This window comes from Oncorhynchus mykiss, chromosome Y (genome assembly GCF_013265735.2).
Source record: "Oncorhynchus mykiss isolate Arlee chromosome Y, USDA_OmykA_1.1, whole genome shotgun sequence".
In the NCBI taxonomy this organism is placed as follows: Eukaryota; Metazoa; Chordata; class Actinopteri; order Salmoniformes; family Salmonidae; genus Oncorhynchus; species Oncorhynchus mykiss.
Window position 1 is genome coordinate 10,863,364 of NC_048593.1, and position 17,328 is coordinate 10,880,691.

The following is a 17,328-nucleotide window of genomic DNA, read 5'->3' on the forward strand; positions in this document are numbered from 1 at the left end:
CGAAAGAAACCTCTTTGTTTTTCCATTCTTCTGTGGCTGAAAGATGGATGCGGGCTTTAAGTCAGCCTTTATTTGAACTGAATGTACTGAGTGTGAGCACTCAAGAGCATTGTAGTCAGCTAGCTGGTATAGGTGTGTGTGTGTGTGTGTGTGTGTGTGTGTGTGTGTGTGTGTGTGTGTGTGTGTGTGTGTGTGTGTGTGTGTGTGTGTGTGTGTGTGTGTGTGTGTGTGTGTGTGTGTGTGTGTGTGTGTGTGTGTGTGTGTGTGTAGAGCTCCGTAAAACAACACTGTAATTAATGAAACAATTGGCCCTATCTTAATGAGTCTATATTTCCTCATTCAATAATTTGCATATACTGTATATATATTTTTTTGTATATGTCTGCCAAAGTTTTTTGAAAATGTAATAAAATTCTCCTTCTGACAACAGAAAACTAAAAAATGAGTTTGAATGACCATGCTTTTCTTTACAACACTTCACTCGCTGTATATAGACAATAAGATTAAACAGCATATGGTTTGAGAGGTAGATCGAAGGCGAGACAAGGCACAACACAATATATGGTTGTTGTTTAACAGAGATGACGAAAGAGAGATTTCTCAAAGTACCTGAGAACATGTTAGCTGAATGTGTGAGTGAACGTGTGAGGGAACGTGCGAGGGAACGTGTGAGGGAACGTGTGAGGGAACGTGTGAGGGAACGTGTGAGTGAACGTGTGAGGGAACGTGTGAGGGAACGTGTGAGGGAACGTGTGAGGGAACGTGCGAGGGAACGTGCGAGGGAACGTGTGAGGGAACGTGTGAGTGAACGTGTGAGGGAACGTGCGAGGGAACGTGCGAGGGAACGTGCGAGGGAACGTGTGAGGGAACGTGTGAGTGAACGTGTGAGGGAACGTGCGAGGGAACGTGCGAGGGAACGTGTGAGGGAACGTGTGAGGGAACGTGCGAGGGAACGTGCGAGGGAACGTGTGTTGATTTAAGACTGTGTACAGGTAATTGCCAAAATAAAGGAAACGTTCATTGCGCTTTTTTATTTATTTATTTAACCACTAACCACTAGGCTACCTACCTGTTGGGCTGCCCACGAGCCCGCACAGTGTCTGGAACACTATTTGAGGGATGCGACACCATTCTTCCATGAGACATGTCATCATTTGGTGTTTTGTTGATGGTGGTGGGAAACAGTCTCGGGTGTCGCTCCAGAATCTCCCAGAAGTGTTCAATTGGGTTGAGATCTGGTGACTGAGACGGCCGTGGCATATGGTTTACGTCGTTTTCATGCTCATCAAACCGTTCAGGGATCACTCGTGCCATGTGGATATGGACATTGTCATTATATGGAGGCTTAGCCATGGTATCCAAAAGAATGGCCTGCCCAGCATTTTTATACATGACTCTAAGCATAATGGGATGTTAATTGCTTAATTAACTCAGGAACCAGCACCTGCTTTCAATATACTTTGTATAACTCATTTACTCAAGTGATTCCATTATTTTGTCAGTTACCTGTATATGTAGGGTTGAGCTAAGGACTGAGGGTGTCCCCTGCCGACATTGAGAAAAGACTTAGGAGCATACCTATGGCATTCTCTCTTCCTCACTTACAGTGTCTTCTCTTTTCACACACACACACACATCTCTCTCTCTCTCTCTTTCGCTCTCTCTTTCTCTCTCTCACACACACACACCCACCCACCCACCCCCTCCCTCATGCGTGTTAACTAACTCTCTCCCCCCCTTTCCCTCCCCCCTCCAGATCTCATCTGATGCCGAGGCTGAAGGAGTCTCGCAGCCACGAGTCGTTGCTCAGCCCCGGTAGTGCTGTGGAGGCCGTGGACCTCAGCATGGAGGATGAGGTGCTCATCAAACCTGTTCACAGCTCCATCCTCGGACAGGACTACTGCTTCGAGGTGAGGGTCAGAACACATGGAAACACACACACACAGAGACAGACAGACAGACAGACAGACAGACAGACAGACAGACAGACAGACAGACAGACAGACAGACAGACAGACAGACAGACAGACAGACAGACAGACAGACAGACAGACAGACAGACAGACAGACAGACAGACACAGACAGACAGACAGACAGACAGACAGACAGACAGACAGACAGACAGACAGACAGACAGACAGACAGACAGACACTGACGCACATGCAGTAAGCGGGCACACACAAGCGTATACACGCACATTCACAAACAGGCGTGCACTCACTTACTCACATCGTCTAGGGCCAGGACTACTGCTCTGAAATCAGGGGCTGCAAATGCGCAGACACACAAGTGCACACACGCTTGTACACACAAACTGAGCTTGATCCTGGGGAAAGATATTTCTTCAATGAGAGAGAGAAACACTAGAGACACATTCACTTGAACACACACCCACATTATACACCTGGCAAGGCCCTCTTCATTGAGAGCACACTGTCACACACGCGCACACACACACACACCACAGGAGCACTGCCTTGAGATGAGCCCAATTACCATACGCACACGCACACAGCAGGACCGCGGCTCTAAAACGAGCCCTGCTGGCAGTAGACGCGGCACTGAGAGGAGAGGAAAGTGAGTGACTAAGCACTCCATGAGCACCGTGTGAGCAGGCTGAGAGTGAAAAATAACCAGCCATTGTCTAGCGTGGACTGAAGAGGCCGTCTCTGTTCTCCATCACCTCTCATCCACTCTCTCTCTCGCTCGCCCTTTCTTTTTTTTCTCGCATACGCTCTCTCTCGCTTTTTTTCTTCTCTCTAGTATATTCTCTTTCTCTCTCTCTCTCTCTCTCTCTCTCTCTCCTATGTCCAATCCCCACAGAGTACTCTGCCCAATCGCATCGTTCCTCTTTCAGCTCTAACCGACCCTCGGCCAGACACCTCATCTCACCGCACAGAGTGTGTGTGTGTAGTCTAGTATTCATAAGCCAAGATAAGATTAGTTGTACAACAGTGAGGCATTTGTCCTTCTGAAAGACTCGATGTCCTGTGCCCTGTATCTGTTTGTTTTTTTTCCCGATGTGTGAAGGACAGTGTGAAGTGTGAAGGACAGTGTGAAGGACAGTGTGAAGTGTGAAGGACAGTGTGAAGGACAGTAGTCACTGTGTTGTGTTTCTCCGTGTTTCAGGTCACCACTTCAACGGGAACGAAATGTTTCTCCTGTCGATCGTCAGCCGAAAGGGACAAGTGGATGGAGAACCTGAGGAGAGCCGTCCACCCCAACAAGGTGAGACATGATTGGCCAAGTGTAGGTTCATTCAAATAAAAATAAAAATAGATGCCTACACGCTGTTGGAGCCCTCCTGTTGTTTTAACCAGACAATGTTGCACCAGTTGGTCTTTGTCAGGCTTCTGACAAAGGAAGGGGATAATCTAGTTCAAGTACAGACAGAGACCGTCTGGATTCCAAACCTATCACTCACAACTCAACACGGGCCCAGGAAAGATAGCCAAGTGACCAAATTGGAATTGAGCCATTGAGTCAGACATTTAGACCGGTTGGTTCATCCACACGGTCTGGGGTACAGTATGGTACATCCTCAGCGGTGTGATGGCCCTCCCAGTGAGACAGAGAGACAGTTCTGTAAAGGGACACAGTCTCCAGACTGTCAGTGTCAAATAGATGTCCCGATGCACATGTTCCCCCGACCGTCGCTTTCCTCTCGGCTCAAAACGTTTTCCTTTAATCACAACAGCGCAGAAAGACGGCAGGCGAGCGGCTAACATATGGCTCCCTGCGTCAAGCCCCCCCCCAAAATGCAAATCTGACAGCACTCTCCCGCTTTCATCTTTCTTTATTTAGCAAACCACTTGCTAATTAGAACTTAAAGGAAAAAGTTTGGCTTGAACCTTTTTTTTTTCTTCTCAAAAATACTCTCCCTGGCACAGATGGGAATTTTTCCATCTCGACCTTGCAAGTTTTGAATTATTTTGTGATTTTCCACAGATTAGATACAGTGTAAGTTTGCATGTCTGTCCGTAAACATCAGCGGGGGAAACAAATGTTAAAGACATTTTTCAAACAAGAAAAACGGAGGAAAGTCTGGGTGTCAAATGACGTGTCATATCCAAAATAGTCAGAAAGTCAATTTCAGAGTTCTACTCATGAGACACTTATTGTTTTACTGGTTAAATTAAATGAGCATAATGAACTGTGTTTATATGCAGAAGCTACTGTGCAGGCCCATTAACATGTGCATTTTTAATCAGCTATTGATCTGCTTATTAATGTTTAACATCTTAATTGCCCGTTATATGCTAATCTTCACCCAAGCTTTAATCAAGCACACCTTAAATATTTTAGGTATGTTGCTGTTATTTTTCCTTTTTTGGAAGGCTCGGAAACTACAATGTTTATTGAGAGAAGCACCACTTTCCCATAGAAAACTACTAGTGGCACTAATATACCTGCATACTATTTGCGACATGTATTCGCTCCAGATCTGGCTACCACTGACCCTAACCGCCCCTCTCCGCTCCCTCAAATATTTGAAAGTATTTGAGTTACAGTGAGTATGTACGAGAGTCTAGACCCAGGACTGTGATCCACCCCTAAACCCGGCCCTCCCTCTCTCTATCCACACACAGGACAACAGCCGTCGGGTGGAGAACATGCTGAAGCTGTGGATCATCGAAGCCAAGGACCTTCCTGCCAAGAAGAAGTACTTTTGCGAGCTGTGTCTGGACGACGCGCTGTACGCCCGCACCACCTGCAAGCTCAAGACCGACAACGTCTTCTGGGGCGAGCACTTTGAGTTCAACAACCTCCCGGCCGTCAAAAGCATCACGGCCCACCTCTACAAGGACTCGGACAAGAAGAAGAAGAAAGACAAGAACAACTACATTGGACTGGTCAACATCCCTGTTGCCGCGGTGACAGGGAGGCAGTTTATGGAAAAGTGGTACTCTGTGAGCACGCCGACGCCCAATAAGGGTAAGACGCCGGGGCCCATGATCCGGATCAAGGCCTGCTACCAGAGCATGAACATCCTGCCTATGGAGATGTATAAGGAGTTTGCAGAGTACACCACCAATAACTACATGTTGCTGTGCTCTGTGCTGGAGCCTGGCATCAGTGTGAAGAACAAGGAGGAGATGGCTTCTGCCCTGGTCCACATTCTACAGAGCACCGGCAAGGCCAAGGTAGGAACTATGTATTCATACACTGTAAGTCGCTTATTATTATTTTATTAACTGGCGATCGTCAAGATGACTCTTTTTCACACACACACTGACTTTTATTTTCCACGTGTTTTGGTTCAATCCGCGGTCAATGTTTCCTGTCAAATGCTTTGCTCAAGGTAGTGCATCAGGGGTGTTGGCTAAAGTAAGGTCAATATCTTTCATCCTCAACATGTAGGTGTCAGAACTCAGCCTATGTTCTGTATTACAGTGTTATTCTGTGTCAAACAAGTTCAAACTGAAGGCAAGTGAAGCCAATGAATGTGGTCAAACTTGACGAAATGCTTTATTTATTTGACTGTGACCCGGTCAGACAGCTGATTTCTTGTTCATTCGACAGAGAGTCTTGACCTTTTCCTTTTGGAGTCGATGGCCACACGTTCGTACAACAGAGGAAGTATTACATCCCAAATTAGCGTTTAATCCACCCTCAGATCTCCTGAGTTCACTCTCCTGCAGGGTTGTAAAAGCTCAGAGATGTTTGTCGTATGCACAATTCATTGGCTGCTGCCTCGGTAAGAGAAGGATTTATTGCTCTTTTATCTCTTCATGTTGTTTTCCAGTTGAGGTTCCCTGACTTTCTCTCTCTGACTTTAGAGTCGAGACTGCCGTGATGAACAATTAGTACTTAAGAGGTCCCGCTGAACCACAGTAGACTGTCGCTGTCCCTGTTCTGGGTTGGGTTCACACACACACACACACACACACACACACACACACACACACACACACACACACACACACACACACACACACACACGTTACAAAGGTACTATAGGTCTCTGGAGAGATGGTCACGCTGTTAATTAGACGTAATTAATTACAGGGGCCCTGAAAAGTGTTCAACTTTCGTCTCTCCCTTACCGCTCTCCTCCCTCCCTCCTCTTTCTCCCGTACCTCCTCCCTCCCTCTGCCTGTCGTCTTAAATGGAGACAGGTCGTTAAACTTTAATACCAGCGGAGAGAAGCAGTTTCAAGGTTGATTTACACCGGGACGTCTTTATTTCCCCCCCACAAATCTATAGGTTTGGTAGATCACACAATCCCAACGGAAGAATTCCCCTCATTCGCTCTACAAATGTTTATTGCGACCAGACTAATAATTTAAAAGCCAGTAATAGCTTTTAAAGGGATAGACAGAATCAAATGGATACATTTAGCCCGGTCAAGAATGTATTGACTGATTAATTCAAGTAAAGCTGTTTTCCGTTTGGATGTTACGGTAGTTTGGTTGGCTTCAGCTGTGGTCAGACAAGCAAACGTCCCTCCTTCTAAAAAATATTGAACTAATTAAGGAAAACTTAGATATGATGTTTGTCCCGCCGTACAATTTCTTAGCACTAGATCACCCTCGAATCCTATTCTACATTCTCGATGGAGCACTACACAGAGTGTAGCCCACAGCACCACGACACATCCAAAATATTCCCAACTAATAGTCCCCAAAAATATTCCAAACTATATTTGACCCAGTCCTAATACTCTGCTGTGTATATTCATATCCTGATTTACACTGTGTGGTTTGTCCTTTATACAAGCTACAGATTAAGCCTTGGCCCAAACTTCCTTCTGCTCTGCTCATCTCTTAAGTTTTTTTTTTTAGGATTAACTTCCATCTGCTGGCTGTCTTTGTCATCCAAGTCTATGACTGCACCTTGACCGCAGCAACCAAATACACATCTACAAAATATTTGTCCTCCACACAATCCTTGAGTGGAAACCATCATATTTTTCATTTGAAGGAATCTGCCATCTCGTCTGGCCAACGATAGCATCTGGAGAGCCAAAGTTCATTCGGCTGGTTGTTTCTGTTATCGCGTTCCATTTTTTATTTAATTTAATTTAACTAGGCAAGTCAGTTAAGAACAAATCATTTTTTCCTTTGACGGCTTACCAATTACCTGGACGACTTTGGGCCAATTGTGCGCCACCCTATGGGACTCCCAATCATGACTGGTTGTGATACAGCCTGGAATTGAACCAGGGTGTCTGTGGTGACTAAATAACAGCCTCTAGGTATTATGTCTGGCTGTTTCACACCCCGTCTTGTTTATTATTTAGTCTTCTGACTGTGCCGATGTAGTGTCTACAGAACAAGTCTAAACCTTTTGATCCTCTACCTACTCACTCACTCATCCCTTCACCCTGCTGTTGATCTAATGATGCTGATGTGAAGTCAGTTGTGGTAACATTAGCAGCGTCAACTTAAGAAAGCATGGAGACAGACTTTCCCGCGGTGGTGCGTCACAATCAGCTGGTTAATTATGATTACAGTCATTGGGTTGGAGAGACATGGGGCGGCAGGGTAGCCTAGTGGTTAGAGCGTTGGACTAGTAACCGGAAGGTTGCGAGTTCAAACCCCCGAGCTGACAAGGTACAAATCTGTCGTTCTGCCCCTGAACAGGCAGTTAACCCACTGTTCCCAGGCCGTCATTGAAAATAAGAATTTGTTCTTAACTGACTTGCCTGGTTAAATAAAGGTAAAAAAAAAAAAAAAAAAAAAAAAGACATGTCTACCACATGCCCTGTCAGGGGGAGTCTCTCTCTCTCTCTCTCTCTTGGTCTCTCTCTCTCTCGGTCTCTCTCTCTCTCTCTCTCTCGGTCTCTCTCTTGGTCTCTCTCTCTCTCTCTCTCTCTCTCTCGGTCTCTCTCTCGGTCTCTCTCTCTCTCTCTCGGTCTCTCTCTCTCTCTCTCTGTCTCTCTCTCTCTCTCTCTCTCGGTCTCTCTCTCTCTCTCTTCAATTTAAGGGGCTTTATTGGCATGGGAAACATATGTTAACATTGCCAAAGCGAGTGAAATATATAACAAACCACAACGCCCTCACTCTCCCTTCCTCTGTCTCTCATGACTCAGTGCGTTCTAAGGCTAGAGGGGATGCTTGAGGGGTTGTCATTGACGGTCCTTTATCGTTGGACGCCTTGGTTGTCACGGCAGTCACTCATTGCTGTAGGCCCGGGGATCACACTCACGCATAACAAGACATCAGAGGGGTAGATGGGAGGTCAATTCCTTTGTGTTTACGTGGAACCGATGTGAAACGGCCAGCTAGTTAGCGGTGGTGCGCGCTAATAGCGTTTCAATCGGTGACGTCACTCGCTCTGAGACCTTGAAGTAGTGGTTCCCCCTTGCACTGCAAGGGCCGCGGCTTTTGTGGAGCGATGGGCAACGATGCTTCTTGGGTGTCGGTTGCTGATGTGTGCAGAGGGACCCTGGTTCGAGCCCGGGTAGGGTCGAGGGGAAGGACGAATGTTATACTGTTACAATGCTTTATTAAGGGCATTGTCTTGAGAATGTTCCAGAAAACACAAGGTCCGAGTGCTTCTCTATCCATCCCTTTATCCCCCTCTCCACACCTTTATCCCTCTCTCCGTCCTTTCCCTCGGGCGGCGTGTTCCACTCTCTGACCCGACCAGCGTCTCAGTGCACTCACACAGCAGCGTTAGCCGCAGCACACAAACATCAACAACAACAACAAGACAGCAATGTGTCGCGGTGCCCCCAAGCAGCATTCTCAGCATCCACTTTTCTGTCGGTGAAAATGGCTTTGCAAACACTATTGATTTGAGTCTTCTTCTCCAGCCCGTTGGGGCAAGTAGGAATAAGGCGCCTCGTCTCGGAGAGGCTATTCAGGGCCTCATCTGAGTCCTATGATTTATACTTATGGAGTACAGCGCTCAGCTGGCCATTGAGAACAGAAAGCAGAGAGGTGGTGTCTGCTTCTGCTGTTATTGTTCCTGTTTTACTGCTCATGGAGGTAAAGGAAACTAACAGACAGTATTAAGTGGCCCTTCATCAGTCAGTCAGATAACACATTTGCCCTTCCTCCCTCCATCTCTCCTTCCTATCCTCCTTCTCCCCCGAGCAGCAGAGCTCTCGTTATTTAATTAGATGAAGTGCAGACATCCCCTCTTCTTGCTCAGCGGTCAATTCGGTCTTTGCGGGGCAGCAGCACTGCTAGTCTGCTCGATTCATCGATTAAAACCTGCTGTGTGCAATCGCACACACGGATGAACACACACGCTGCTAATGAGTGTCTCAGAGCACAAGACGGTTTTCTTGGATGCTTGTTGGCGGACAGCTACTGGGTCTTTAACAGTGCTCTAGTTTTGCAACTGATTCTTTAGGCTCTGGGCCTGGGAGGTTGTTTTTGTTTATAAACTGGGTGGTTCGAGCCCTGAATGCTGATTGGCTGACAGCCACCGGTATGACAAAACATGTATTTCTACTGCTCTGATTACGTTGGTAACCCTTTTATAATAGCAATAAGGCACCTCGGGGGTTTATACCACACCCCCTGGGGCCTTATTGCTTAATTCTAGTGGGTGAGGAGAGAGTATGGTTGTGGTGATTGTGATGTCATGAAGGCCAGGACCAGTGAGAGGTGATGGAGAGGCCATCGGACAGACCGACTCTTCAGAGCCCAGCGTGTGACTGGGTGACCCACTTGTGTCACATCGCTGTAAGCGGTCACCCTGTCACTCTCAGAGACACACTATGCTGGGAGACACACACACACAGATGACAGCCAGTCACAGGCTGTGGTTCAGATGGGTCAAACCGGGGAAGGATTTCAGCAGCTGGAGATGAATGGAAACACCAAATAAGTGGTAAAAAAGAGAATTCTTAAAAAGTTCCGGTCATCGTCTTTGCAGTGCTTGCAGAATATAAACATACAGTATATTCCCACTATGTTTCTGTAGCTTATGCTAGAGAATTATGTACACCTCTCTAAGGGGCGAATTTGAATTTGACATGTTCCTACCACAACACTCGCTATACAGTTTATGTCTGCGATAGAGAGATTCTGTGTATCGAGATGGCGAGAGGGGGAAAGAGAAAAAGGAATGACGAGAGAGGAATAGGGAGTGATGGAGGAGAGAGGAAAGGGGAGTGATGGAGGAGAGGAATAGGGAGTGATGGAGGAGAGAGGAAAGGGGAGTGATGGAGGAGAGGAATAGGGAGTGATGGAGGAGAGAGGAAAGGGGAGTGATGGAAGAGAGAGGAATAGGGAGTGATGGAGGAGAGAGGAAAGGGGAGTGATGGAAGAGAGAGGAATAGGGAGTGATGGAGGAGAGAGGAATAGGGAGTGATGGAGGAGAGAGGAATAGGGAGTGATGGAGGAGAGAGGAATAGGGAGTGATGGAGGAGAGAGGAATAGGGAGTGATGGAGTAGAGAGGAATAGGGAGTGATGGAGGAGAGAGGAAAAGGGAGAGCTAGAAGGACAGATTGCATTAACTGTCAGTTTGAGTTTAGTTTACCCTTTCAGTCAAACCTGGAACTGGGGAACTAACCAGCAATGGTCTGCATGGGAAATAACCCCCCACCCAAATGATCCAGAACCTTCTTTGAAGTCACAACTGGCACAATATTACCCTCGCAAAGAGAGCCAGAAAATATACACTCACACAGCTTTGTTTTTGAGAATTGTATGTATTTTGGGGGGATTAAAAATGTATTCCCACTCAAAATCCTATTTTCCCTAACCCCTAAACCTAACCCTTAACCTAATCCTAACTCCTAAACCTAACCCTAAACCTAACTCCTAACCATAAACTTAATCCTAACTCCTAACCCTAAACCTAACCCTAACTCCTAACCATAAACTTAATCCTAACTCCTAACCCTAAACCTAACCCTAACTCCTAACCCTAAACCTTAAGCTTAAAATAGCATTTTAACAAATTCAGGACATGAAACAAGTCCTGACTTTAAAAAATAATGTTTTCCTCCCTTGGTCAGGACACACGTGTACACACACACACACACACAGATATGGGATCCCCCCCATATCTGCAAGGAGCTGATGACATTGGATGAAAGCCCTCCTCCAGCTATCACGGTACTACAGTGTGTTTACCACAGCAGTGATGTGGAGAGGTTTGGTCCTAGCTCCCTGTTGTTGTTCTGCTGTAAGGCTGACTGACACTAGGGCTCCGGCCCAAGTAGTGCACTAGGGGAACAAGATGCCATTTGAGACACCGCCTCACTCTGTGCCTGTGGGAAGACTGGGATTCATTTTCATCCCCAGCTAGCTCTCCCAGCTGACCCTACTCTGTACTATACCCTCCATAGGAAGAGAGGGAGTGGTAGAGGAGAGCGGGAGGGAGGGAAGGAGAGAGGGGGAATAGATGAGAGAGAGTGAGAGTGGTTTGTGTCCGCTCCCCTAGAGTCTCAGCCCGGGGCTTCTAAGCCACAGTTATCGATCAGCCGAATCGCTGTTGTAATCTCTTTTCTTCTCTACGCCCTCTCTTTTTTCTATACCTTTAAAAAAAAAAATTAAGTTGTCCAATAGCTTGTCTTCACTCGTTTATTGGAAAAGCTTCCTGTCTTGCTTTTGGGACTTTATGGTGTTGGCTATTAAACCCAAAAGAGGCAAACAAACACAACAAAAATGTGGTACACTGTGGAAATGATAACAAATACTAATTTGTTATCTTTTCCAAAGTGTACCACAAGGAAATGCGAGGAGTGATAATTAAAAGGAAATGCGGAAATGTCAGAAAATGCTGTAAATTATGATTATATTTTTATTTATTTTAACAATCAGAAGAGAGAAAAGCCCCATTTAAAACCACTACTCAAGCATATTTAGAGCTTTTATTATTAAAAAAACAGAAAATACAGTCACAAGTGAGAAAATAATTGTGATGTGATATTTTGGCCGTATTGCCCAGCCCTAAAGGAAAATGCCAAGACTCTCCCACTATCTCTCGCTGACAAATTTAGCTATGGAAACACTTTAGAAAAAGAGAGAGATCTCAGCATCAACAGAGAATGATTTTCTGCGTCTTTTACTTTTGTTGTCTGTGATAGCCGGGAATGTAATGTGCTCTGTATTCTGAGGGTCAGAGTATATTCTGTGTGTGTGTGTGTGTGTGTGTGTGTTATAATCAGTGTTTTGTAACGAGATGTATTGAATAGGTACACCTGGCGCAGGCAATGTCGAAGTCCTGATTTCTTCAGCTATCTTTGTTGTTGTACCCAGCTCCTGTTTATGTTGACATGTACACACTAACAAATAATGGTTCTAAATAGTACCCGATAGGGGTTCTTTGGCATGTAATCGTAGCAGAACCCTTTTTGGTTCTCAATACTGTAGAACCCTTTTTTGAAGGCTCAATAAAGAACCATGCCCCGGCAAACAAGCACATGCCAACACACGCACACAGACACACACATCTGCTGTCTCACTACTGCCCCAGAGAAAACACAAGAAAGCTGATCTCCGAAGTGCTATAGCACACACACACACACACCCCTGGGATGGACAAGGCTTTATGAGTGTGGTGCTGCCAGGTAAGACAGTCTGCAGGGAGACTCTTCTGCTAGAGTTTAACCTCTTATAACCCTTTTATACCAAGACTGAAACCTGCCAACTTAACCATGCCGTTTTCTTTTTAATGCCTCTTCTTTGTATCGGAAAGGGGAAGCCGGTACTTTTATTCAAGGGAGGTAGACGTGATTGCGGTATTGTGTTTAAAACACCCGCCAACGCCTCAGTATAAAGCGTTGCCTTTCATCTTACCGACTTTGGCACGCATTAACCTGTTTGACACAAACCAACACAGGGGTGTGATCATTCTACAGTGGTCCCTGCAGTGTACTCTCAAACCGGTGTGATTAGAACGCTTATGTAGAACGTCCAGTTATGATTGACACAGCATACAGCGTTTGAGCTGGCCACACTTTTTTTTTTTTTTTCCCACAGAAACATTTTGCACAATCACAGTCCTTACAAGTTAACGTCTTGATTGTGAGCAGTTTGTTTTTCAATGCAATGTTCAGACATTCACAGAAGTAGCTACAGCCTAACACAATTATCCAAACCGGAAAATGTAGGCTACATTAGTCCTAGCGCTAACTGGGGAAAGATTGATGTAACACAAGCGGTCATATTTAGCTAACTCTCAGCTGACAAACCATAATATGAATTAGCTAATAGCAATTACTATTTACAATGAATCAGTCCACGGGTGAACTCGCCATTGATCAAAATAATTGAATAAAACGCTTTCTAGTCATCGAAAGTAATCCGACGATGGGTAGTTTGCGAATAATCCTACGATGGGTAGTTTTTCGCGTCAACCAAAGATAAGAAGAGGACAAGATGAGTTTGGTCTGTTTACAGTATGCATGTTGAAGAGGGTGTGTCGTCTACCATCATTCACTTCCCTTCATTCCCGGAAGTTTATTCGAAAGATGAGTGAACCATCCCTTCACCTCATTTTTGTTATAACATCTTTGGTCTGACAAACGTTCACGTGACACCCAGAATACATTTTATAATGTCAACAAACATGGCGCCACACAGTTGGCCAAATAGCTTAGCTCGTTATAATCAGTACAACCTTCAAAAAAGTATTTCACACACATCACAAGTGTCCATTACAATCTATGCAAGAATCAGAATGCATTATTTGTCACCAGTACTTGAAAACGTGAACAAAACAGTAAATACATTATGCTCAATACACACAGTACCCGTCGAAAGTTTGGACACACCTACTCATTCTAGGGTTTCTTTATTTGTACTATTTTCTACATTGTAGAATAATAGTGAAGACATCAAAACTATGAAATAACACATGGAATCATGTAGTAACCAAAAAAGTGTAAATAAATAAACCCATGAGTGAGTTGGTGCGTCCAAACTTTTGACTGGTTCTGTACATACGGTATGCTACATTAGAAACACTGCATAGGCACTTACTTTGATAGAAACACACACATTTCCAAAGTTATTCCCTATTTGTTAGGAAAACAACAATGAAGGCAATCTGGGCGCCAGCCTGAAAATGTGCCAGGGGGAAAAAGTGTAACGCTCGTCTGAAGAAGTGGACCAAGGCGCAGCGTGGTAGGCGTTCGTGATATTTATTAAACTGAACACCGCAACAAAATAACAAAGTAGAAAAACGAAAGCACACAGTTCTGTCAGGAAACTAAACAGCTAAACAGAAAATAACTACTCACAAAACACAGGTGGGAAAAAGGCTGCCTAAGTATGATTCCCAATCAGAGACAACGATAGACAGCTGTCCCAGATTGAGAACCATACCCGACCAAAACATAGAAATAAAGAAACTAGAATGCCCACCCTAGTCACACCCTGGCCTAACCAAAATAGAGAATAAAAGCCTCTCTATGGCCAGGGCGTGACAAAAAGTTTATGCAAGACTGCGCAAACGTCTGCACACTTGATCTGGGGAAACACTGGGGATGTGCTTGGGCTCTAGTCGAAGAGAGAAGTTTGTCCGGCTCAGTAAAGCCTCAAACATAAATTGTCGTCAACAGTGAAATGGGCTACTTCTATGTCAATTAACGAGGAGGCAGAACACACCTCAATTCAAACTGTTGTTAGAAAATGGAACTTGTTTGAAAATCATTTTAAATTAACGAATTGAAACAGTTTTTTTAACAAGTATGATGCGCTAAAAATAGCTAACTTACTGTTGTGAATGTAAAGAAATGATAGCAGTGCATTCTGTCGAAGGAATCTAGAACTTAATCAATGCTGGGTTAGTCAGGTTACCATGACAACGGTCACAAAAACAGGGTCAAAGTTAAATGTCTCTTCTCCCTGCCCTCCCCGATGCCAAGCACTGGATGCATAAATGGCAAATGCCAACAAGAAAGAGGTAAAAACGGGACTGTTTGAAAGGGGATCATATAAACATTGCCCTTTTCTTTTTCTACAGGCAACATTCTGTGAATCCTGGTTAAATTAGGTAATAGACTTCTCCCCTCTTTCCCTGTCCTTTCTCCTCCGTTTATTAACTCTGATCTGTTGAGCTGCACTTTCTTCTCCCACTCTCTCCACCATCCTCTTCCTCCCTTCCTCCGTCCACTTTCTCCCTTCCCTCATCTCCTCCGTTTATAAATTCTGATCTGTTGAGCTGCACTTTCTTCTCCGGGCTCGCTCATCTCCCTCCTACCCTCCCTCTCCCCCTCCCTCCTACCCTCCCTCTCCCCCTCCCTCCTACCCTCCCTCTCTCCCTCCCTCCTACCCTCCCTCTCCCCCTCCCTCTTCACTCCCTCCTTCCTGTCTCCCTCATGTCTCTCTGCATGGGAGGTTGTGGTGGTAGTGAGGTATAGTCTGGGTGATGGGATGTGACAGTAATATAGAAAGTGTCCCGTTTTTCCTCATTAGCACTGAAGCGAGGGAGGAGGGGGGCGGGCCGGAGGAGAGAGCGAACGAGGGAGGAGTGGTGGAAAGAGAGAGAGGGGAAGGGGGGTTGGAGCTCTTTTTAGGCCCTTGTCTCGGCGTATTAGAGAGGCAGAGTGGGGTTCCTAGTAATACTCTGTTATGAGACTGGTCTCCGCTGGCCCTGTGATTACTACGCACACACACACACACACACACACACACACACACACACACACACACACACACACTCTCTGCCCTACTAAAGGTTTCCTTATTCCTCGAGTATTGCTAGTCCATTCTAAGGACCACATGATAGATTCATCACAGCCCTGTTGCTAAGCTAGGATCAGACCTTTGCATGTATTGAACAGGTTCTGTTTTTATCCAGCACCCCTGTCTAACACAGTCAGTACACTGCTACATTTAGGTGAGTGGAGGGGTCATAGTTTGCTCCCGAGACACTGAATCTAAGCTACATGCTCCCCCCCTCTCTCTATCCCCCTTTCTTCCGTTCTCTGCACCCCCTCCCATTTCTCATCCCCCTCTCGCTCTCTTCTGCCCCTGCTCTCTCATCTAACTCCTCTCTAATCGGGTATGAATTTGCCAGAAATGGCGATAAAGGGACGAAAAAGGAAAGGGGTGGAGATGAAGAGAGAAGGGTGGAGGTTGGAGAGTAGATCATAATTGGGCTGACATTCTCCCAGAGTAAAGAGCAGAGAAGAAGAACCCCTAGTCTAATGGTTGGCCAGGTGGCTGCCCATCCACACAGGAAAGGTCAGGTATCCTCAGGCTACCTTGTGTGTGTGTCTGATCCCTTATCCCTGCCAATTTCCCCAGCAGCGGCTTGACTATTGCCACACCACCCAGAGATGTGCTGCTGCTGCTGCTGCTGCTGCTGGTGTGTGTGTGTGTGTGTGTGTGTGTGTGTGTGTGTGTGTGTGTGTGTGTGTGTGCGCGTGCGCATACGCGTGCGCGTGCGTTAACGGAAAGTCTCTCTTTTCATTCACATCAAGCTCTCTGATTGGCTTCCTGCTGCTAGTCTTTGATTTTCTGGGATAACATGTTTAGAACCACAGGACCTGTCTGAGTACCCTCCTTCTCTTATTTCTCTCTGACTTGCTTTCTCTCTCTCGCTCCAATTTCTTCTCTCTCTCTCACTCTCTTCTCTCTTTCTCCCTCTTGTCTCTTCCCTGCCTCGCTCTCTTTCCTCGTCTGTTCTTTAAAGACTACGATACCCCACTGTTTATTCTCCTCTCTACCCTCTCTCACTACATCTGTCTCTTCTCTGTCCCTGCTGGCGTTCTCTCACCCTGCTGGCGTCCTCTCACCCTGCTGGCGTTCTCTCACCCTGCTGGCGTTCTCTCACCCTGCTGGCGTCCTCTCACCCTGCTGGCGTCCTCTCACCCTGCTGGCGTTCTCTCACCCTGCTGGCGTTCTCTCACCCTGCTGGCGTTCTCTCACCCTGCTGGCGTTCTCTGTCCCTGCTGGCGTCCTCTCACCCTGCTGGCGTTCTCTCACCCTGCTGGCGTTCTCTCACCCTGCTGGCGTTCTCTCACCCTGCTGGCGTTCTCTCACCCTGCTGGCGTTCTCTGGTTAAGAAGACTTCCCGGCTCTGTCATTTTCAGAGAATTATTAAGATTTGTCGTTATTCCCTATGTGTGTCGCAGATACTGGGTTACAATTGATTCACAAAATGGACATAACGGCATATTAGTTTGGTAAACTGCACACTGGCTGCATATCTAGGCTGAAATGGCCCCCTATTCCCTACGGGCCCTGGTCAGAAGTAGTGCACTATATAGGGAGTAGGGTTCAATTTCAAAGGCCGCTCTACCCTGCTTCCTGCTGTCCTAGTATTGGGTTTGAGTGACGTTCTGGAAGTGTTTAGGAAGTATTTGCCAGGGCCAGATGGACTGGGATGGTCCATGATACCTTTTCCTCTTCCCAGTTTTCCAATTATCCCTGCACATTTCACAGATCAACACACACACTCCTCACA

The 17,328-nt window shown here is 46.0% G+C and overlaps 1 protein-coding gene across 5 annotated transcripts in view; it reads left to right on the forward strand.

Moving 5' to 3' along the window:
- The window catches only part of LOC110509315 (disabled homolog 2-interacting protein), a 205,112-nt gene that overhangs the window by 162,310 nt on the left and 25,474 nt on the right, over positions 1–17,328 (forward strand). For all 5 annotated transcript variants that reach the window (XM_036968136.1, XM_036968135.1, XM_036968133.1 and 2 more), the window contains 3 exons: positions 1,757–1,910; positions 3,132–3,230; positions 4,592–5,146. In XM_036968136.1, the coding sequence (XP_036824031.1) occupies positions 1,757–1,910; positions 3,132–3,230; positions 4,592–5,146 (808 nt within the window). The remainder of the gene's footprint in view (positions 1–1,756; positions 1,911–3,131; positions 3,231–4,591; positions 5,147–17,328) is intronic.